We start from the raw sequence: 24,268 nt of genomic DNA, 5'->3' as shown, positions 1-24,268 counted from the left end.
ACACACACGAAGAGTTTAGTTTTGGGGTTAACGTTCGAGGTTTAACATTCTTGAATTCTAACATACTAACATTTTTACTTTTATTTTACGTATTATCAATAGTAGTGATTAATAAAATAGTTTTTAACACTGAATCATGCTCAGTGTGTTTCTTTTGTTGCTGGTTCATGACAAAATTGGGGGCTCGTCCGGGATAGTTCCCAAGGTTAACGAGTGTCGTCTGGGATTGTTCCCCAGATTGACGAGATTTGTTCGAGATTCAATCCAAAGATTTTTGAGGGAGGTCTGATAAATTCTTTTTAATTGGCTTGTGTGTGTGGAAACCAGCAGCAATGGATATTAAGGCATTTTTGGAGTCACCAACCCCACAGGGATTGAAGGTGGCGAAAAAGGATGATCTGATAAAGATTGCTACAAGGCTAAACCTTACAGAAGTAAAGCAGTCTATGAGAAAGGCAGATATTCAGAGACTGATAGCTGGCCATTATGTGGAAAAGAAGGTGTTTGAGAAGGAAGTGTTAAAACAGTTTCCTGGCAGTGAAATAGCAATTTCTGAGGCACAGGTGCAGCTGGCAAAGATAGAGGCTGAACGAGAGCAAACCCAGTTAAAGATAGAAGCTGAACGAGAGCAAACCCAGTTAAAGATAGAAGCTGAACGAGAGGAAAAGAGATTAGAGGCTGAACAAAAGCTAACTCAGATGAAGATAGAGGCTGATCTAGCAATGAAGCAGATGGAATTGAAGAGGATGGAGCTGGATAGTGAGGAGAAGGAGAAACAGAGGCAGCATGAGTTACAAATGAAGCGTAGGAGTTCGGAATCTGATTCTGATGATGGTTTTTCAGCCAGCAGGGAGGTTCGATTAGTCCCTCCGTTTGAAGAAGATCAGGTTGATCAGTATTTCCAACATTTTGAAAAGGTTGCTGTGAGTTCAAACTGGCCAAGGAAAGGATGGGCTCTTATGGTACAGAGTGTGATTAAAGGTAAAGCTCAAAAAGCTTATTCTGCTTTGTCTGTTGAGGATGCAGCTGATTATACCAAGGTAAAACAAGCTATTTTGAAGGCCTATGAATTGGTCCCTGAGGCTTATAGACAAAAATTCAGAGACTTGAGGAAATCTGCAGATCAGACTTATATGGAATTTGCCAATGGAAAGGGAATATGTTTTGAACGATGGTGCCTGGCTAAAAATGTAGATGGGGATTATGATAAATTGACAGAATTGATACTAGTGGAAGACTTTAAAAGATGTGTTCCAGCTGAATTAACAACATATTTAAATGAAAAGGCAGTGGAAACTTTACAAGAAACTGCTAGGTTGGCAGATGATTATGCTTTAACCCATAAATCCAAATGGGGACAACCTAAAACCTTTCAAAAGAGTTACAAAGACAATCCAGGTAAACCGGAGATTAAATTGGGAGGTAATCAAAAAGGAAAGGATGAAAAGAAGCCAGGGCTGGAGAAACCTGTTGAGCGTACTTGTTATTACTGTAGGAAACCTGGCCACGTGATATCTAATTGTGCCCTTTTGAAGAAAAAGAAGGAAGCTGGGCCCAATGCTTGTTTTCAGGCAATTAAAAATCAAAAAGGTTCAGGAGATGCTGTTAAAGATCAGTCCTTGCAAGAGGGAAAAGCGGAAAAGTTGGAGGAGGTGAGAAAAGAATTCCGTTCGTATGTATCAGAGGGTTTTGTTTCACTGAATGATGAGTCACCCCAGGTGCCAGTGAAAATTCTTAGAGATACTGGGGCTAGTCAATCTCTCTTGCTGGACAGTGTTTTAAATTTTGGTGAAGAAAGTGACACTGGTGAAGTAAATCTAGTACGAGGCGTTACAGGTGAGACCATGTCTGTCCCTTTTCACAGGGTGATTTTAAAGTCAAAGTTCGTAGAAGGACCAGTCGAGATAGGGATAAGACCTAGTTTGCCAGTGGAAGGAGTTTCTTTGTTATTGGGAAATGACCTTGCAAATGGAGAAAGTGATCCTGTGGTACGGTTAACAACCAAACCAAGGATTGATGAGTCTGAGGATGATTCAGATGTTTACCCATCATGTGCGGTGACTCGAGCTAGAGCTAGAGAATTAGCCAAGACAGACAGTCCGGTGCAGTCTGATGTAGTTCCTTGTGACAGTCCTAAACAGGAAGAAAATTTTGATGCCTTATCTGAGACTTTTCTGTCTTCACTGGAGGATCAACATCCTTACAGTGAGCCTGAATTTAAAGATTTGTCTTTGTCGAGGAAGGATTTTATGGTGGAACAGACAAAGGACCCTGAGTTGACAGAATTGAAAGAAAAAGCACTCTCATGTGAGGAGATTGAAAAGGTGCCAACTGGATACTATGTCAAAAATGGAGTGTTAATGAGGAAATGGAGACCTCCTCATGTTTCTGTTACTGAGGAATGGGAAGTTATTCATCAGGTTGTTGTTCCAAAAGTTTATAGGGATGAGATTTTAAACCTGGCCCATAGTATGCCTTTGGGTGGTCATTTTGGGGTGAATAAAACTGTAGGGAAGATCTTGAAACAATTCTATTGGCCTGGTTTGAGAAAAGATGTGGTGATGTTTTGTCGAACCTGCCACACATGTCAGATGGTGGGTAAACCAAATCAAAAACCCCCTGTGGCTCTATTGAAACCAATTCCTGCTTTTGGTGAGCCCTTTTCGAAGGTGATTGTGGACTGTGTTGGCCCATTACCAAAGTCTAAGACTGGAAATCAGTATTTGTTAACCATCATGTGTGCCACTTCTAGATTTCCAGAGGCAATACCCCTTAGAAATATTAAGGCCAAGACGGTGTCAAAGGCTCTTGTAAAATTTTTTACCTTGTTTGGTTTGCCAAAAGAAATCCAATCTGATCAAGGTAGTAATTTTATGTCAAAAATTTTTCAACAAATAGTCTATGAGCTGGGAGCAAAGCAGATTGTATCATCTGCATATCACCCAGAATCTCAAGGAGCTCTGGAGAGATTTCATTCTACTCTCAAAAATATGCTGAAGACTTATTGCTTTGAAAACACCAAGGATTGGGACGAAGGTATCCATTTACTTTTGTTTGCCGTTAGAGAATCGATCCAGGAGTCAATCGGATTTAGTCCGTTTGAGCTTGTGTTTGGACATAGGGTGAGAGGACCTTTGGAGTTGTTAAGAGAGCAATGGGTTAATGAGGAAGTTCACTTGAGTCTGTTGGACTATGTCCAAAAATTTAAAACTCGGTTGGAGAGAGTCTGCCAGCTAGCGAGAGAGAATTTGAAAACAAGCCAGATAAGAATGAAGACATATTTTGATAGACGTGCTCGGCCTAGGACATTCGCAGTGGGGCAAAAGGTGTTGGTATTTTTCCCTAGCCAAAATAATCCCTTGCAAGCTCGTTTTTCTGGACCCTATGTTATTGAATCTCGAGTGACTGATCTAACATATATAATCAAAACACCAGATAGACGCAAGAAAACACAACTCTGTCATGTAAACATGCTAAAACCTTATTATGAGAGGGATTCAGTTGTGGCCTTGGTGGATGGTGAAAAGGTTGTTTCTAGAATGCCTGATGTTGATGTTGAGGAAGGCCAATTTAGACCAAATATTGTTCCATCGAAACTGAAAAACCAAAATATCATGGAGAACCTTGAAACGAAGTTGGACCATTTACAAGTTTCAGAAAAACAACAGATGAGAGAATTAATTTTAAAATTTAAAAATCTGTTCCCAGATGTTCCAAACAGAACATCGATAATTACCCATGATGTTGATGTTGGGGATGCAAAACCAATCAAACAACACCCATATCGAATGAATGTGGAAAAAAGTAAACTTGTTGATCAGGAAATAAAATACATGTTGGAAAATGATATTATTAGACATTCTACTTCAAATTGGAGTTCGCCCTGTGTTATTGTACCTAAACCTGATGGAACTGTTAGATTTTGCACAGATTACAGGAAAGTGAATGCTGTAACAAAGTCAGATGCTTACCCTATTCCTAGGGTGGATGATTGCATAGACAGAGTGGGAAAGGCAAAATTTCTTACAAAGATTGACCTATTAAAAGGGTACTGGTGTGTTCCATTAACAGATAGAGGAAGGGAGATTTCAGCCTTTGTAACCCCTTCTGGATTGTATGAATACAATGTTTTGCCATTTGGAATGAAAAATGCTCCGGCAACATTTCAAAGAATGATTAATTCAGTGATTCATGGGTTAAAACATACAGATGCCTACATTGACGACTTAGTGACTGGGAATGATACTTGGGAAGATCACATCTCTGCGTTAGAAAGGTTGTTTGAAAGACTTTCCAAGGCTAACCTTACAGTTAACTTGGCTAAAAGTGAATTTGGCCATGCCACTGTGACGTATCTTGGTTATGTTGTAGGTCAAGGAAAGCAAGCTCCTGTTCAGGCAAAAGTTCAAGCAATATCTGAGTTCCCTATTCCCACAGGTACGAGGACTGTTAGAAGATTTTTGGGAATGGTTGGATATTATCGAAAATTTTGTAAAAATTTTGCTGATATTGCTCTTCCCCTAACTAATCTTCTAGAGAAGGGAGTAAAGTTTGTTTGGACAGATTCTTGTCAAGAAGCATTTGAGAAGCTGAAAGCCATTTTATGCTACCATCCTGTGCTCAGAACACCTGACTTTGAAAAGCCATTTTCATTAGCAGTAGATGCCAGTGATGAAGCTGCAGGAGCTGTGTTGTTGCAGAAGGGTGACCTTGATGATATTGACCATCCTGTAGCTTACTTTTCAAAGAAATTTAATGAGCATCAAAAGAATTATTCCACCATAGAGAAAGAATTACTGTCGCTTGTTTTAGCCTTGCAACATTTCAGTGTATATGTTTGCACCGCTCAGAAACCATTGACTGTGTATACAGATCATAACCCATTGGTGTTTCTGAGCCGAGTCAAAAACAAGAACAGAAGGCTGTTAAACTGGAGTTTAATTTTGCAAGAGTTTGATCTCATGATAACTCACATTAAAGGCAAAGATAATGTGATTGCTGATTGTCTTTCCCGATGTTAAATGGGAAACATGTATCTGTACTAATCTGATAGTCTGTAGTTGTGTAGCATGATAATTATTAACATTACTAACTGTATGCGCGGTTAAAATTTTCTTGGGAAAATTTTTTTTTTAGGTGGGAGGTGTTATGGACTCAGTGAAAGTCCCTTTAAGATAGAGAGTGTGTGTGTATGTGTGTGTGGGGCGTGCTTACGTCAATAGAAGATAAAGGACGTAATGACGTTGTTGAAGAAGAAGAAGAAAGAGAGAGAGAGAAGGGAGAGAGACACCAGCCTGCTTGTTTTCTCTATCGATGGATGAGAAACAATAACTGTGTTTGCCACTGAAATCCATGTATGGAAGTTGGAAGTAATCCGGTGGAGTTCACTTTGTTGCTGACCTGTAGAAGGAAACAGGTATTTGTATGTGGACGACCACGGTTCGGATGCTTTTCGGGGTGAGGAAGTCACTACCGAGTAAACACTGAAGTGTCGTTTGGGTTCCATCGTGGAACATTTGGATTTCGTATGTACTCTCTCTATGTTTTTCTACATCTACATCTTATCTTCAGACAACGGTGGTTGTTGAAGAAGCCCTTGCTCATGTTTCACCTTATGGCTTGCGGAACTGAACTTTAAGAACCATTCAGGAACTGGGAGTTTTGGACTTTGTCACACACACACACGAAGAGTTTAGTTTTGGGGTTAACGTTCGAGGTTTAACATTCTTGAATTCTAACATACTAACATTTTTACTTTTATTTTACGTATTATCAATAGTAGTGATTAATAAAATAGTTTTTAACACTGAATCATGCTCAGTGTGTTTCTTTTGTTGCTGGTTCATGACACATCAGAAATGTTTTGTGTAAAATCAGTCTCGAGTGACTTAATTATGATGCCTCCCTTGGTTGACTTGAATATAAATTGAATTAACTTTCCTTCCCAACTTACTCACGAATGCACTGAAAATTGTACCTCACAGACAGATGAAACAAAGGACTGCAGATGCTGGAATCTAGATGAAAAACACTGTGATGCTAGAGAAACTCAGCAGACCAGGCAGCATCCGTGGAGAAAAGCAGGCGGTCAACATTTCGTATCAGGACCCTTCTTCAGGACTGAATACGGAAAAAAGGGAAGCCCAATATATAGGAGGGAAAAGCAGAGCAGAGATAGGTGGACAAAGGAGGGGAGGCAGGGTGGGCACAAGGTGTAGAGATAGTGATAGGCAGGTGCAGGGGAGGAGCAGAGAGCAGAACCAACAGCAGATGGGTCAAAGGTAAGGAGAGTAAGGAAAAAAAAATAGAAAAAAGAGAGATGGGCTAGGAAAGGGAAGAAGACAAGCATGGTGGGGGGGGTGGGGGACAGATATATAACAATATCTCACAGATAGATACTGTTCACAGTGTGGGAATAGGCAGGAAAAGAAAATGTTTGCATTGCTCCACCTGCAGTGTGTGCTCACCCGATTAAAGATAGACAACTGGCCTGTGCAGAATGAGGACTGATGTCAGAAAGCTGGAGGTGTCCATGAGAACAAATGGCTTAATCACAGGGAAATAGACTGCAAAGCATAAGCCAAAAGTATAAAATATACTCAGCAGCGGATCAAAGAAACAGAGTGAATGGTCCAGGTTTTACAGGCCTTTAATCACTACCCACAGTCACACAATGCAAAGCCATAACTGATCTGGATGTCTGGACTATTTTGCCAGGCAGAACTTTAAATGATGTACTGGATAAGCCCTTTCTCCGAGATTCCCCTAAGAACTTTGACAGCCCAGCCAAGCCTAGGTTCCAGCTTTGCTGGCTCATTTCCAGTTTTGCCTTTGATGGTGAGAAATATTTGAAGACTATTAATAATTAAATAACCTGGTGCTGGATCTGAGCTGATTCCTGAGAGTGAGGGTTGGGGAATCACAGCAAAATTAACCTTAGCCATTGGACTGCATGGGGAAGGCAAGGACCAAATAACTTTCAAACATATGGAGCCAATTATTGCCAAACAAGTTCAGGACTTCCACATCCTTGATTTACTAGCATTTATTAGGAGAATCTGGGCTATTGATTAATGTTGAACATACCTGTGCAGTGCCCTGAATCTTAAGGTAGGCTGTGTGATCTGTTTGATCTATCGTGAAGTCATGGTTGTTGTATATTTTTCCACTGGGGTCATGTACAAACACATCAGGAGTCTGTACCTCCCAAGTTACCACAAAAAAAGTGTCGTTCCCAATAGTCTTATCAATAACAACTGTGCCATTGAACCATGTGTCCTTGCCAATTCTTGTTCCTGAATTTTCAAGCTGAGACCAAACACATGGAATTGTTACTTTACATTAGGGCAATCAGTTAGCAAGAATAATAATTGAAAAGCAAATATCTGAAAGGTAATCAAACCTGGATTGACTGTTGGTTAATGTCACCATTTGCTGATACTAATCCACTGAATGCATCAATTAATCCACTTGTACTCAAACTACAAGCAGCCAGAAACTGTAACCCTCCTGCAGAATGAACAAGCTTTATGATCAACACAGATAATACAAAATGGTCAGTGCCAACTGAAACTTACAGACACTGTAGGTTTTTGCAATTTGACAGGACTCTGATGATTGAAAAATTTACTTGGGAATAAAAGTATTTAACATATTAGCACAGGTTTTAACTTTACTGTTTTCCAGGAACAATCTGGGTAGGATGTAGGCTGTGGATTGCTTCATCACTTTGTATAGTCAAGACTGAGATCAATAGGGTTTCAGAGTACCTGGGATAGGGCAATGAAGCAGGAAACTGCACTTGAGGCATAGGATCAACTGTGGTCTTAATGAACAGCAGAGCAGGCTCAAAGGGCTGTTTGGCCATTTCCTGCTTGTAGATTTTATGGACTGCATAAGTTCAGTGCCATCTTCTTAAGGGCAGTTAGGAATGACCAATAAATGCTGGCATTGCCAAAAATGTCCTTATCCTATAGATGAATAAAACAATGTAACTGTTTTCATTATTGTGGATTTATAGTCAGGACTCCCATCTTTATAGTTGACATTCGGGATCTTTGAGTAAAAAGTTATGAATATTTGTATCAAGTTGTTGAACAGAAACTTTTTAACCAAATATATTGCAGACAACATATGATACTTCCAGTATTTACACAATGAAACAAATTTACACACCCCATTCAGTGCAGAAACTAATTTTCCTTAGCAATGGGCTATGAAAGCATGATTGTATGATGCATACATTTAAAATTCCTTCATCCACTATTTTAGTGGAGATATTTAGCTAAGTTGAAAACAGACTGGAGGTTTACCACAAGGATTTGTGCTGGGATGTCATCTGTTTATCATTACTGACGTACTTATCATTTTGAAGAGCCTGATATCCAATTTACTGATGTCTTGAGATAGTAAGTATTGTAGGTGGAAGTGTAAAAGAAACAATGATAAATGAGTGAGACAAACTATGGCAGCAGAGCTAATTGTCCACTTTGTCCAAAACGGAGGGTTTTGAGTCCTCTTGCAATAGTGAAAAACAGGGAAAAGTGGATGTCCAAAAAGATTTAGGGATTCATATTCAAGAATCACAAGCATCCGTAGTCAGGAAAATAATTTGAGAGAAATTGCAGATGCTGGAATCTAGATGAAAAGCACTATGATGCTGGAGGAACTCAGCAGGCCAGGCAGCGTCCGTGGAGAAAAGCTGGCGGTCAACGTTTCGGGTCAAGACTGAAGATGGGAAAAGGGGAAGCCCAATACATAGGAGGGAAAAGCAGAGCAGTGATAGGTGGACAAAAGAGGGGAGGCAGAGTGGGCACAAGGTGGTGATAGGTAGATGCAGGTGAGAGATAGTGATAGGCAGGTGCTGTGGAGGAGGGGAGAGCAGATCCACCGGGGGATGGGTCAAAGGTAAGAAGATAAAGGAAAAAAGGTAGAAAAATAGAGGCTAGGAATGGGAAGAAGAAGCATGGTGGTGGGGGGGTGGGGGGAAGGAGGGGGTGTGTGGCATTACCTAAAGTGGGAGAATTCAATGTTCATGCCATTAGGCTGCAAGGTTCCAAGACGGAACATGAGGTGCTGTTCCTCCAGTTTGCGCTTGGAATTCTTCTAGCAGTAGAGGATGCCAAGGACTGTCATATCAGTGATAGTGTGGGAGGGGGAGTTGAAATGACTGGCAATGGGGAGATGCAGATCACAGTTACAGACAGAGTGCAGGTGTTCTGCGAAATGGTCACCTAGTCTGCATTTGGTCTCACCAATGTAGAGGAAGCCACACTTAGAGCACTGAATGCAGCAGATGATATTAAGGGAGGTGCAGGTGAATCTCTGTCTCACCAGAAAGGAGTGTTTGGGTCCCTGGATGGAGGTGGTGTAGGGGCAGGTGTTGCACCTATGGCGGGGGCAGTGGAAAGTTCCCGGGGTGTGAGTAGGATGGGTGGGGGGGGCGGAGCAGTAAACTAGGGAGTCGCGGATAGAGCAGTCCCTGCGAAAGGCAGAAAGGGATGGGGAGGGGAAGATATGCTTGGTGGTGGGTCCCGTTTGACATGGCAGAAGTGGGGGAGAATGATGTGTTGGATACGTAGACTGGTGGTATGATATGTGAGGACAAAGGGGACCTATCCCTGTTAGGTCTGGGAGGGAAGGGTGTGAGAGCAGAGGTGCGGGAAATGGCAGAAATATGAGTGCGAGCTCTCTCGACCACAGTCGGGGGAAAGCCCTGGTTAGGAAAGAAGTTGGACATCTCGGATGTCCTGGAGTGGAAAGCCTCATCATGGGAGCAGATGCAGCGGGTGCAGAGAAATTGAGAAAAAGGAATAGCATCCTTGCAAGAGACAGGGTGGGAGGAGCTGTAATCACGGTAGCTGTGGGCCTCAGTGGGTTTGTAGAGGATGCCAGTGGATAAGGAATCTCCTGAGATGGAGATGGAAAGATCGAGGAAGGAGAGAGAGGTGTCAGAGATAGTTCAAGTGAATTGGAAAGCTGGGTGAAAATTAGTGGCGAAATTTATGAAACGGGTACAAGAGTTGGCATCAATGCAGTCGTCGATATAGTGGAGATAGAGTTGAGGAATGGGGCCGGAGTAGGCTTGGAACAGAGACTGTTCAACGTAGCCAACGAAGAGGCAGCCATAGCTGGGGCCCATGCGAGTGCCCATAGCTATGCCCTTGGGCTGTAGAAAGTGAGAGGAATTGAAAGTGAAGTAATTAAGGGTGAGGACAAGTTCAGCCAGGTGGGTGAGAGTGTTAGTGGAAGGGGACTGGTTCTGCCACTGGTCAAGAAAGAAACGGAGTGCAGTGAGGCCATCATGATGGGGAATGGAGGTGTATAGGGACTGGACGTCAATGGTGAAGATGAGGTTGTGCGTGCCGGAGAACTTAAAGCTATGGAAGAGTTGGAGAGTGTGTGATGTGTCATGGACGTGGGTGGAAAGGGGTTGTACCAGGGGTGACAGGATGGTGTCCAGGTACAAGGATATGAGGAAAATAATTTTATATGACACAGAATGAGGCCATTCATCCCTTTGTCTATGCCGGTTCTGAAGAGAAACCCCATTCTCCCACTTATTTCCCAGTTATTTGTTCTCTCTCAGATGCTCATCAATTCCATTCCGACTCCCATAATACCCTCATACGCTGAAGCATTTGCAGTAATTTACAGTAGCCAATTAACCTACCAACCTGCACATCTTGGAATGTAGCCATTCCTCACTGATCCAAGTGTTTAGCCAATGGGAACAAGGAGAGCCTAGCTTACTGCTCCTATATGTTGGTGACCAACAATATGGATGTGTGATAAGATCATTGCCAAATGCCCAATAGTGCAGTTGGCATTTTCCATGTGGTGATTGCATGGCCAAGCATTCTCTATTGTAAACCCATTAACACCTGTGCTACAGAATTTAAAACAAGAATTACGGAGCTATCAACGTCAATTACCTGTCATAACGGAGAGCTGCTCTAATTCTTCGGCTGCATTTGTCCCTGTCGCTATGGTGTGGATTATAGCTCCACTTTGCTCCACTTCTGCAAAGCAACCACTTATTCCACTGTCCTCACCAAGAACCAGTAATATGATTTCATCTCCAATTGCAGCACCATCGTCTGCACGAAGTACCTATGAAGCAATCGATTCAGAACATTGGAAGATAAGAAATACAAGCAGCAAAGATCTCCTCAAACCTGCTCTGTCATTCAAAAGGATCATGGTCCATCCTCTATCTCAAGTCATTCCCACTTGACCACAATAACCCTTGATCCCCATATATTCTAAAAAGCTATCAATCTCAACTTTCAATGCATTCAATAAATAAACATTCACTGCCTGTAATATAGAGAATTCCCAAAGATTTATAACCCTCTATGAAAATTACTTCACATCTCTGTCTGAATATATACACCCTATTCCTGAGACTACGTCCCTGATTCAAGATGTTCCAGCCAGACACAAGGTTAGAAGTCCCTCCAAGCATTTTATATATTTCAATGAGATTCCCTCTCAGTTTCCTAAACTCCAGTAAATTAAGGTGCATTCTACTCATTTGCTTCTCATCGGCAATCCTCACATCCCTGGAATAAAACTAATGAATCTATGCTGCACTGTCCTCAGGGAAAGTTATATCCTTCTTCAGTTAGACAGACCAAGCTTGCATACACAATTCCAAAGATAGTCTCCCTAAAGACTACGGATCTTCCTTATTTTGTACTCCAAGCCCTTTGCAATACCATTTTCCCTCATAATGATTCAGGTACATGCCTGAATGTTAATTTTGTGCATTGTTTCACCTGTTTACCCATATCCCGCTGCACTTTTTCTCACCATTTAAAAATATTATACCTTGTTGATTTCTGTTCACTGCTCTTTAACCAATCTAGGGTCCATGATAAAATATTACTTTCAATCCTGTGAGCACTTACTTTATGTTTTGCTGTAAGTTAATAAAAACCTTTGAAAATCCAGATATACTACATCTATTTGTTACCTGTTATCTACCTGCTAGTTACATCTTTATAAAACTTTGAACATAAAATATGATAAAAAAGGTCATCAGTCCAAGTGAGCTTTGGTTTTCTTTCTATACATTTTCTGTCTATACTGAGCTGCAAAGTACTTCCAATATTTTCTGTTATCTTCCTTCATAAAACCATACTGAATTTGCTTAATTGTCGTATATGCTCTGTGACCATCTCCTTAACAATGGAAAAGCAAAAAGCTCCAGGTGCCAGAAATCTGAAATAAAAAACAAAGAATGCCAAGTAATACACAGCGTATCAGGCACTATCTAAGGAGAGAGAAAGGAAGTTGGCCATTCATCATTGACATGAAACTAACTCTTAGAGTCATAGAGTACTACAGAACAGAAACAGGCCCTTTCGCCCATCTAGTCCATGCCGGACTGGTTTTCTGTCTAGTCCCATCTACCCGCATCCAGACCATAGCCCTCCAAACCCCTCCCATCCACGTACCTATCCAAACCTCTCTTAAATGTTACAATTGAACCTACATCTACCACTTCCACTGGCACTTGTTGCATACTCGCCCCACCCTCTGAGTGAAGAAGTTTTCCTTCAGATTCCCCTGATATATTTCACCTTTCACCCTAAACCTATGTCCTAGTTACCCAACCTTAGGGGGAAAAGCCTGTATGTATTCACCCTATTTATACCCCTCATAATTTTGTATACCTCTATAAGATCTCCCCTCATTCTCCTGTGCTCCAGGGAATAAAGTCCTAACCTATTCAACCTTTCCCTATAACTCAGGTCCTCAAGTCCTGGCAACATCCTTCTAAATTTTCTCTGTACTCTTTCAAGCTTATTGATATCTTTCCTGGTAGGTGACCAGAACTGCATGCAATACTCCAAGTTCAAACTCGCCAACATCTTGTACAACTTCAACATAACATCCCAACTCCTGTACTAAATGCCCTGATTTATGAAGGTCAAAGTGCCAAAAGCTCCTTTTATGACCCTATGTACCTGTGATGCCACTTTCAAGGAACTTGGGATCTGTATTCCCAGGTCCCTTTGTCCTACTGCACACCCCAGAGCCCTACCATTCACTGTGTGAGTCTTACCCTGGTTTGTCCTCCCGAAGTGCAACACCTCACATTTGTCTGCACACTTGTTTTTCTCTCCACAGGTGCTGTCTGACCTGCTGAGTAATTCCAGCACTCTTGCACTTTTAATCTTAAACAACGGATTCAGGTGATTGGAGGTCCCTGTGCTTTACTTATTCCCCTTTTTTAGTACAGCAGTGTTACATTTGCAATTATCATCTATTGTCAGCAATGTAGTGAAATGTAATGCCTAAAATTAATGCAATATTGAAAATTCTGAAAGCTTTACAAGTGTTACCTCTAAACCAGATAAAATCCCTGCACAGACATTTATTCCCCCACTGGCTGATGTGGGCAGCAGTTGTACAAGTTCATCCCTTGCATTATCTCCAGCTATCAATTTCAGTTTTGAGACAGTAGATGCAATAGAATGAAAAGTAACAATTCCAACATGAGATCCTTCTTCAATAATCTGCAGTAAGAATATTTTGGCTGCTTGTCGGAGCTTATTAATACGATTCTCCTAAATACAAACAAGAACATACATTTAGATGTGCAATATGATTGTCACAAAAACAGCAATTTCCATTTAAAAAATCTTTAAAGTTAATTTTAATAGAGTAATGTTCTGAGAGTCCCATTTTATTTTAGTTTATTTTGTTTCCTTTTCCCAGAACAGCATAACCATGGATTTATACATGAAAGCATCCCATGAAACTGGCCCTTTCAGCCCACCCCATCCATGCCAGCCATGATGCCAATCTACGCTAATCTCATTTGCCTGCTTTAGGCCTGTATCCCTCTACACTTTTCCAAGTACCTTTCAAATGCCCTTAAATGTTGATATTGTATCTCACTCCACCGCCTCCTTGGCAGCTCATTCCAAATATTCACCACCCACTTTGTGGAATTCAGATCTCCTTTATATTTCTTCCCTCTCAGCTTAAACCTGTGTCCTCGAGTCATAGACTCCCCTGCCCTTGGAAAAAGATTCTGACTATATCCTATTTACGCCCTTCAGACTGTTATAACGGCTATAAGGTCACCCCTCGGCCTCCTACATTCCAATGAGAATAAACCGAGCTTATCCAACCTCTCATAACTACAGCCCTCCATTCCAAGCAAGATCTTGGTGAATCACTTTTCCAGTTAAGTTCCTGGCGAATGGTGATCCCCAGAATACTGATGATAGGACTTTATGGTGGTGATGTGACATAATTGAATGTAAAAGGCAAGAGTGGGACCTTGAGACTTTGGCTCAAGAGGCTTCAGTGTGAAGAGACAGAGTAAGTGAGCGGAGGCTAAGGTGAGGTTCAGGTAAGGTCTGTTTTTTTCCCTTATTGCACAGTTTAGAGCACTGGGAATGGCAGGCAGGGCAGTAGTTTGCTCCTCTTGCAGGATGTTGGAAGTCAGGAAGACCTCCGGTGTACCTGATGACTACACCTGCGAGAAGTACATCCGGCTACAGCTCCTTACAGACCGTGTTATGGAACTGGAGCCAGAGATGGATGAACTCCAAACCATTCAGGAAACTGAAGATATGATTGATAGGAGTTACCAGGAGGCCGTCCCACCTAGGTTGCAGGATGCAGGTAGCTGGGTGACCACGAGGGGAGCGAAAGAGAATAGGCAGTCAGTGCAGGGTACCCCGTGGCCATTCCCCTCAATAACAAGTATATCGTTTTGAATACGGTTATGGGTGGGGGACCTTCCGAGGAAAGCCACAGCGGCCAGGTCTCTGGCACTGAGTCTGACTCTGTGGCACAGAAGGGAAGGGGGGAGAAGAGGACTGCCATAGTGATGGGGGATTCATTGGTTAGGGGAACGTTCAGGAGATTGTGTGGATTAGAACAAGACCCCTGGATGGTATGTTGTCTCCCAGGTGCCAGGGTCAGAGACGTCTTGGATCGAGTCCGCAGCATTCTTAAGGGGGAGGGAGAGCAGCAGAAGTCTTGGTACACATTGGTACCAACGACCTTGACAGGAAAAGGGAATATAGGGAGTTAGGAAGAAAGCTAAAAAGCAGGACCTCAAGGGTGGTAATCTCTGGATTGCTGCCTGCGCCATGTGCCGGTGAGGGTAAGAATAAGAAGATATGGCAGACAGATGTGGGGCTGAAGAGTCGGTGCAGAGGGCAGGGTTTCAGATTTATGGATCACTGGGATCTCTTCTGGGTAAGGTATGACCCGTACAAAAAGGATAGGTTACACCTGAACTCAAGAGGAACCAATGTCCTTGTGGGCAGGTTTGCTAGACCTCTTGGACAGGAATTAAACTAGGCTGGAAGGGGGATGGGAACCAGAGTGTTAGGTCAGATGATGGAGCAGTTGGTGTAAAGGTAGATGCATTATGTGAAAAGACTGTGAGGAAGGATAGACAGTGGATAGGTCACAAACACAGTCAGATGGATGGGTTGAAATGTCTTTATTGTGAGAAGTATTGAGAATAAGGGTGATGAATTCAGAACATGGATCAGTACATGGAATTACGATGTTGTGGCCATTACAGAGACTTGGTTGTCGCAAGGGCAGGATTGGCTGCTTGACGTTCTGGGGTTTAGATGTTTCAAAAGGGATAGGGAAGTAGGTTGGGGGGGGGTGGGGTGGGGGAGTGGCATTGCTAATCAGGGATAGTATCACAGCCGCAGAAAGGGAGGACGTCGTGGAGGGATCGTCTACTGAGTCAGTGTGGGTGGAAGTAAGAAACAGGAAGGGAGCAATCACTCTATTGGGAGTATTCTATAGGCCCCCAAATAGCCACCAGGACACTGAGAAACAGATAAGTAGGCAGATTTTGGAATGGTGCAAAAATAACAGGGTTGTTGTTAGGGGAAACTTCAACTTCACTAATATTGATTGGCAGGTCCTTAGTACAAAAGGTTTAGATGGGTCAGAATTTGTTAGGTGTGACAAGGAAGGATTCCTGACACAGTATGTGGACAGGCCGACTAGAGGAGAGGCCATACTGGATCTGGTACTAGGCAATGAACCTTGTCAGGTGACAGACCTCTTGGTGGGTGAGCATTTCGGAGAGAGTGACCACAACTCCCTGACCTTTAGCGTAGCCATGGAGAGGCACAGGAGCAGACGATATGGGAAAGTTTTTAATTAAAGGAGGGCTATTTATGACATTAGGCAGGAACTTGGGAGCGTAAATTGGGAACAGATGTTCTCAGGGAAATGCATAGCAGAAATGTGGAGGCTTTTTAGGGAACATTTGCATGGAGTTCTGGATAGGTTTGTCCCAATGTGTCAGGGAAGGGATGGTAAGGTAAAGGAATCATGGTTGACAAGAGAGGTGAAATATTTAGTCAAGAGGAAGAAGGAAGCATACTTGAGCTTTTAGGAAGGAAAAATTAGGCAGGGCTCTTGGGAATTATAAGGTAGCCAGGAAGGAGCTTAAGAAGGGACTTAGGAGAGCTAGAAGGAGACATGAGAAAACCTCAGCGAGTAGAATTAAGGAAAACCCCAAGGTGTTCTATACGTAGGTGAGGAACAGGAGGATTACTAGAGTGAGGGTAGGATCGCTCAGGGACAAATGGGGAAATTGCACCTGGAGGCGGAGGAAGTAGTGGAGGTCCTTAATGAATGCTCTTCTTCATTTCTCACAAGGGAGAGAGACTTTGGCGAATGTGAGGTCAGCGTAGAACAGGTTAATGTGCTGGTGCATGTTGAGGTTAAGAAAGAGGTAGTGTTGGATCTTCTGAAAAACATTAGGATAGGTAAGTCCCCGGGACCGGATGGAATACACCCCAGGTTTCTACGGGATGTGAGGGAAGAGATGACTGGGCGTTGACGGTGATATTTGCATCCTCCCTGGCCACAGGAGTGGTAATAGAGGATTGGAGGATAGCTAATGTTCTTCCCTTGTTCAAGAAAGATAATACGGGTTAATCCTGGGAATTATAGACCAGTGAGTTTTATGTCAGTGGTGGGCAATCTGTTGAAGAGGAATCTTAGGGACAGGATTTACAAGCACTTGGAGAAGCATAGTCTTATTAGGGATAGTCAGCGTGGTTCTGTGAGCAGCAGGTTGTGCCTCATGAGACTAATTGAGTTTTTCGAGGAGGTTACAAAACAAGTAGATGAAAGTGGAGCAGTGGATGTGGTGTATATGGACTTTAGTAACACGTTTGACAAGGTTCCCCATGGTAGGCTCATCCAGAAAGTTACGATGCATGCGATCCATGGAGACTTGGCTGCATGGATTCGGAATTGGCTTGCCCACAGAAGGCAGAGGGTAGTAGTATATGGAGATCAGTGACTAGTGGTGTTCTGCAGTGATCTGTTCTGCGACCCCTACTCTTTCTGATTTTTATAAGTGACTTGGGTGAGGAAGTGGAGGGATGGGTTAGTAAGTTTGCGGATGACACGAAGGTTGGAGGGGTTGTGGATAGTATAGAAGGTTGTCATAGGTTACAGCAGGATATAGACAGGATGCAAAGTTGGGCAGAGAAGTGGCAGATGGAGTTCAATCTAGAAAAGTGTGAAGTGATACACTTTGGAAGAAAAAATATGAAGGCAGAGTATAAGGTTAACACCAGGATTCTGAGCAGTGTACAGGAACAGAGGGATCTTGGGGTCCAAGTCCACAGATCCCTCAAAGTTGCCATGCAAGTTGATTGGATGGTTAAGAAGACGTATGGTGTGCTGGCGTTCATTAGTCGGGAGATTGAATTCGAGAGCCACGAGGTAATGTTGCAGCTCTATAAAACTCTGGTTAGACCACACTTGGAGTATTGTGTTCAATTCTGATCACCTCATTATCGGAAGGATGTGGAAGCTTTAGAGAGGGTGCAGAGGAGATTTACCAGGATACTGCCTGGATTAGAGAACATGTCTTATGAGGAAATGTTGAGAGAGCTAGGGCTTTTCTCTTTGGAGCGACACAGGATGAGAAGCGATTTGATAGAGGTGTATAAGATTATGAGGGGCATAGATAGAGTGGACAGCCAGCACCTTTTCCCCAGGGCATTAATAGCCAATACAAGAGGACATCCGTTTAAGGTCAAAGGAGGAATGTTCAGGGGAGATGTCAGATGTAGGTTCTTTACTCAGAGAGAGGTAGGTGCCTGGAACGCACTGCTGGGGTTGATTGTAGAGGCTGATACAATGGGGACATTTAAAAGGTCAAAGATAGGCACATGGTAGTAAGAAAAATGGAGAGTTATGGCTGTATAGGAGGGAAGGGTTAGATTGATCATGGAGTAGGATTATATGCGTCGGCACAACACGTGGGCCTGCACTGTGCTGTACTGTTCTATGTTCTATGTAATTGGTTTGGACTCATTTTTATTGGGGATAGTCATTGCCTAACCCTTGTGCAGAGTAAATGTTACTTTCCATTTATTAGCCCAAGACAAGATGTTGTCCAAGTCTTGCTACATGTGTAAATAGGCTGCTTTTTATCTAAGCGGATGCATGTTATTCTGATTACTGTCCAGTCCTCACTGACTATTTCTACTTCTGACATTATAATTGGAAGGAAGGTCATTTATGAAGCAGCTGAAGCTGCTGCTGTCTAAAGCTCTGCTCTTAGGAACTCCTGCAACTATGCCCAAATTGACCTCCAAGCAACCGTAACCATATTCCATTGTGTAACTTCAGCCATTGTGGAGTTCTTTCCTCACCCCTCTGGAGTTCAATTTTAACAGAGCTTCTTGATGCTACAAATGCTACATGTGAAAGGCAGTTACTCTCACCTTTCCTCTGCAATTCAGCTCTTTTATCCACATTTGGAAATAGTTGTAATGAGGACTGGAACCAATTGGCTCTGCCAAAATCCTGACTGACTATGTTGGTGAGTAAAAGCTGCTTAATACTACTGTTGAGATTACTTTCCATCACTTTGCTAATAATTTTGAGTATCTGAGGTGACGGTAAAGGAACAGATTGCATTTATCCTGCTTTCTGTGGACAGGGCCTATCTGGGCAACTTTCTCCAGTGCAAGTATTATAGCTGTGCACAAGCAGCTTGGCTAATGTCATGAAGGGTTCTGGGTTGCAAGCCTTCTACACAACAGCTGAGATATTACATTTTTTGTATCTAGTGCTCTCTGCAATTTGTAGATTTCATTTGAAGTCAATTGGATTGACTGAAGATTGGTTTATGTGATTCTGGAGACTTGCAGAGGAAGCTGAGATAGACAATTTATTGGGTATTTTTGATAGAAGATAGCTACAAAAATTTTAAAACTTACAATTTAGAAATCACATTGTGTGAATCTCTGGAGCTCTCTGCCCCAGAGGATGGTATTTAAGGTGAAAATAGATAAATATTTGAAAGATTGGGTAATTGTAGGTTATGGGGAACTGCCACAGAAGAGGTGTTGAGGCAAACATAGATCAGCCATGATCGTATTGAATGATAGGGCAGGCTTGACGGATCTAGCGACTTACTCCCACCCCTATTTTCTTGTGTTCTGGAAGCTTCTCCTCGCTAAATAACAAGAAGGATGTGAGTTTTGACAAGTTATTTGTTGAAAAACATTTAAGGGATAACATTCTTCCCTTAATTTTTAAGGAAAAGTTGTGCTTGATTATAAAATGCATTCTGCTAATTTATACCCAATCTGTCCTTCTTTGAAGGTACTGACAAGAGGAATTTAATCTTGGTTATTACTTACCTTATTTGATCTTAGCTGTTTCGAGCCTTGAGCAAACCTATTCTATGAAATGAATACTTAAACAGGTCTTACCAACCCCATGCTTTCTGAGACATCAAGGACTAAGCAAACAACACGGTTCTTGGCCTGTAGAAGTGTGAATGTTGGGATGACTGAACCAGTGTGGGGTGAGGAAATGTTTCTGAAATCTTCCGACTTGCTGATCACATCCCAAGTGCTCCTGTAATTGCACATTCTGTTCTGCATGTTGGGTGCTTCAGTATTGTGGGTCTTATCATCACAGAATTCACCCACCTGGAAATTTGAAAAAATATCATGGGTTAAAGGAACAGTGCCAAACAGAGGAAAAACATTGTTCTGAAAAACATTAAGGGAGAATATACACTTAATAAGTTAATAATACATCAAGAATTTAGGCAATCCATGAATAAAATAAAAATCAAAATTGGAAGAATTGTGTAACAGATGCACAATCCACTATTCTACCTTTAAGCATTGGCACATGTTGAACATTCTTCCCCACCTTTTCATGGAGTCATAAATTCATACAAAACAGAAACAGGCCCTTTCTACTCATAACTGTAGCACTCCTTCCCAGACAAAATCCAAGTGAATCTCTTCTGCAGCCTCTCAAGTGGAATCACGTCACTTCTATAGTGTGGCAACTAAAACTGAACTCCAGCTATGGCCTAAGTAAAGTTGTATCATAACCTCCCTTCTCTTATATTCCAAGCCCTGGCAAATAAAGGCAAGGATCCTGCATGCCTTCTTCATCATCTTACCTACCTATGCTGCCACGTTAAGGGATCTTTCTCAGCCACTTAAAACTTGTTAATTTCTAACATATGTCAGTTGTGTTAGAAGTTCAATGACCATGAAATGTTAACTCTTTCTTTCTCCACAGATGCTGCCTGACCTATTGAGTATTTCCAGCATTCTCTGGTTTTGTTAGTATTTATGGCTCCCACTGTTGGATTCTCCTCAAAGGGAAACCTTCTTTCCACATTTACCTATCTAACCAAAGTACAATTTTAGAAAACTTATCCCTAATTCTTTGCTGAAGATAAAACACCATCCTTTTGATTGTTTCCCAATATGTAGTTGATAGCTATAATCTTTCAATATCTTCCAATGTTATCCCTTTAAACATTGTTTCTGTTTTCTCTAGTGCTTCTACGTATTGATGAGCTGAGTTTATTATTCTAAATGCTGTCTAATTGGACTCCACATTATGATAAAATGATTCCTCCACTTTTGATATATTTAGCTATAAGAATAAATTCTATTGCTATTCTGACTTTTTTATTTCTTTGCTGATCTGTCATGCTGCTTTTAAAGATTTTTTTCACCTGTACCTGTGGATCAAATGAGAGACAAAGGACTGCAGATGCTGGAATCTAGATGAAAAACGCTCTGATGCTGGAGGAACTCAGCAGGCCAGGCAGCATCCATGGAGAAAAGCAAGCGGTCAACGTTTTGGGTCAGGACCCTTCTTCAGGACTGAAGATAGAAGTCCTTCAGGACTGGGAAGCCCTATATATAGATGGGAAAAGCAGAGCAGTGATAGGTGGACAAAAGAGGAAAGGCAGGGTGGGCACAAGGTGATGACAGGTAGGTGCATCTAAGAGATAGTGTTAGGCAGGTGCGGGGGATGAGGGGAGAGCAGATCCACTGAGGGATGGGTCAAAGGTAAGGAGAGAAAGAAAAGAAAGGTAGGAAAACAGAGGGTAGGAAAGGGAAGAGAACTGCACTTACGTGTGGTGGGGGCAGTGGAAAGTTCCCAGGGTAGGAGCAGGATAGGTGGGGGGGGAGGGAGGAGTGAAGTAGGGAGTCGCAGAGACAGTGGTCCCTGCAAAAGGCAGAAAGGGGTGGGGAGGGGAAGATATGCTTGGTAGTGGGATCCCATTGGAGATGGCAGAAGTGGCGGAGAATGATGTGTTGGATACGTAGGCTGGTGGGATGAAATGTGAGGACAAGGGGGACCCTATCCCTGTTGTGTCTGGGAAGGGTAGGGGTGAGATTAGAGATGCGGGAAATGGCAGAGATAAGGGTGCGAGCTCTCGCAACCACAGTAGGGGGGAAGCTCCAGTTGGAAAATAAGTTGGGCATCTCAGATGTCCTGGAGTGGAAAGCCTCATCATGGGAGCACCTCCATCACCTCCATCCAGGGACCTAAACACTCCTTTCAGGTGAGACAGAGTTTCACCTGCGCCTCCCTTGATATCGTCTACTGCATTCGGTGCTCCAAGTCTGGCCTCCTCTACATTGGTGAGACCAAACGCAGACTAGGTGACCATTTTGCAGAACACCTGCACTCTGTCCGTAACTGTGATCTGCATCTCCCTGTTGCCAGTCACTTCAACTTCCCCTCCCACACTATCACTGATATGACAGTCCTCAGCCTCCTCTACTGCCAGGAGAATTCCAAGTGCAAACTGGAGGAACAGCACCTCATTTTCCATCTTGGAACCTTGCAGCCTAACGACATGAACATTGAATTCTCCCACTTTAGGTAATCCCCACCCCCTTCCCCACAAACCACCCCTCCCACCCCACCCCACCCCACCATGCTTCTTCTCTTCTTCCCTTTCCTAGCCTCTTGTTTTCTACCTAATATTTGTCATCTTTTTTCTCAGAATTCTCTATTTAGCCCCAAGTTTCGCCTCATTTGTAAATTTTGATACCAACATTATGTCCCAGCTCTGACTCTTGTGGAACAAGCCTTTCTACTTTCACTATTAGGAAGAACAAACTTCTGCTATTTCTGCCTGTTGTTCATGTTTAGCAAATTTGATATACTTTCACTTATTTATTACCTAACTTCTGGATGCTTCTCTGTTACTACTTTGTAGGTAGAAACTCTGACATCTCTAGAGCACTCCATCTGTACTGAATTGGAACTTTAGCCTAGATTTCTGTGCTATCAACTGGCATAAGTTCCAGGTTTTGTTCATTCTCTCTTCCTGAATATACACAACAATGTTACCTGTTCACCATCGTTCAGTGGAAACATCCCCCCACCCCCCCCAACACCTTGGTGGAATCCAGTGTGGGATCCCCGCCCCACCCCACCTTTGATATTTTATATACTGACACACGCTGTCAGAGATAATTTTACCACCATCTCCTCCCTAGTAAGCTTGTGTATACATAGGTGTACACCATCTGGACCTGGTAGTTTGTGAAATGTTTATTTTCTTTAGAAAAAACTGAGGCAAAGTAATGTCTCAATTATGCCAGTTCAGTCATCATCTGTCCGTTTATCCTTCACTGGTCCTAACTCTATTTCAGATTTCCTTTTGTTATTTTTTGTGTTCTTAGAACACATTTTTTACTCCTCACCATTCATTTTTGTATTTTTCTGTTGACTTCCAACAGTCTTTTTTACTTATTTCTCCACATCTTCATACTCCCTCTCCTCACACTCACGGCGCATAATCGGTTTGCTTCTTTTTGTCTTTTAATGGAATATGTTTCTCTTGCATATGATCCATTACCCTATAAAAAAAATCCCACTTTTTTTTTTAACTTAGCCTTCAAACATATTTCTCCCAGTTCACCCTTATTTGTTTCACTCTCATTTCCACTAATTTGTTTTTTCCAGTAATTGTCCATAATCTTTCTTAATATGCATTTAATGAAAGAGAGATCTTCCCAGTGCTTTCTTATGAACTTCCTCTTTAAGGTAAACAACATGGACACAGCAATAGGAAAATTCTGGACTTCCTGATGCAGTGTGGGCTATAGCACAGAGAAGGCAAACTGCAAAAGTCTCCCAAATGAGACTCTCTGCACTGGGGGGTGATAGTTGTGCAACTCCATGTTCTTTCTGCTCATTCCCATAAAGACTGATCACTTCCAATCTGCAGTAAAGAAGAATGAGCAGAGCTCAGAGCTTGCAGGTCTCCACCAAAGTGTAGCTCTCCCAACGTAATTTGCTCCTAATGTGTAGGTGAGTGGTAAAATCATGGGGGAGTTAATGGGAATGTGGGGAAAATAAAGTGGAGTTAGTGTAGGATGAGCATAAAATGGGTGCCTGATGGTCAGTGTAGGCTCAGTGGGCCAAAGGGCCTGTTTCTGTGCTGTATGACTATGACTCCATGATTCTATGACTTCTGAAAGCAATACTAAAACTCCCTTCAAAGGAACTGTATAGTGAGGAACAAATGAGTTAACAATGTTTGAGAAAATACAACTTCAACTCTGCTTACATTTGGGAGTCCTTGTACATACATTATTGAAGATGATGAACTCTGATCCTTCTCCGGGAAGAATTTACAATTGCCATTAGGCAGCCTGGTGTTGGCATCAATGTTGCAAGGTGTACAGGAAGTGTCTGTACAATCAACTGTCTTTCCTTTTATTTCTTTTGAGCATCTGCAAGATAACAATTAAAAAAGTAATGTAGAAGCCTATGCTAAAGTTTCAATTCAGTACTGAGGGAGTGCTACAGAGATTGTCAGAGTTACTTTCAGCTATGATGGAAAGTTGCAGAGGTTACAGGGAAATAAGAGGGGAAATGAGATTGAAAGGATTGTTCTCCTGGGAACCAGCAAGGACCTGACAGGTCAAGTGACCTCCTTCTGTAT

The 24,268-nt window shown here is 42.3% G+C and overlaps 1 protein-coding gene across 1 annotated transcript in view; it reads right to left on the bottom strand.

The window, feature by feature from the left end:
- LOC127568920 (calcium-activated chloride channel regulator 1-like) overlaps nucleotides 1-24,268 on the bottom strand; it is a 43,104-nt gene that overhangs the window by 9,515 nt on the left and 9,321 nt on the right. The window contains exons 5-10 of the mRNA XM_052013182.1: nucleotides 23,891-24,056; nucleotides 19,752-19,973; nucleotides 13,353-13,577; nucleotides 10,935-11,112; nucleotides 7,403-7,509; nucleotides 7,087-7,308 (exon numbers count right to left, since the gene is read on the bottom strand). Of these exons, the coding sequence (XP_051869142.1) occupies nucleotides 7,087-7,308; nucleotides 7,403-7,509; nucleotides 10,935-11,112; nucleotides 13,353-13,577; nucleotides 19,752-19,973; nucleotides 23,891-24,056 (1,120 nt within the window). The remainder of the gene's footprint in view (nucleotides 1-7,086; nucleotides 7,309-7,402; nucleotides 7,510-10,934; nucleotides 11,113-13,352; nucleotides 13,578-19,751; nucleotides 19,974-23,890; nucleotides 24,057-24,268) is intronic.

This window comes from Pristis pectinata, chromosome 3 (assembly GCF_009764475.1).
Source record: "Pristis pectinata isolate sPriPec2 chromosome 3, sPriPec2.1.pri, whole genome shotgun sequence".
In the NCBI taxonomy this organism is placed as follows: Eukaryota; Metazoa; Chordata; class Chondrichthyes; order Rhinopristiformes; family Pristidae; genus Pristis; species Pristis pectinata.
The sequence above is the reverse complement of the archived record's forward strand: the minus strand, read 5'-3'. Positions and strand labels throughout refer to the sequence as shown.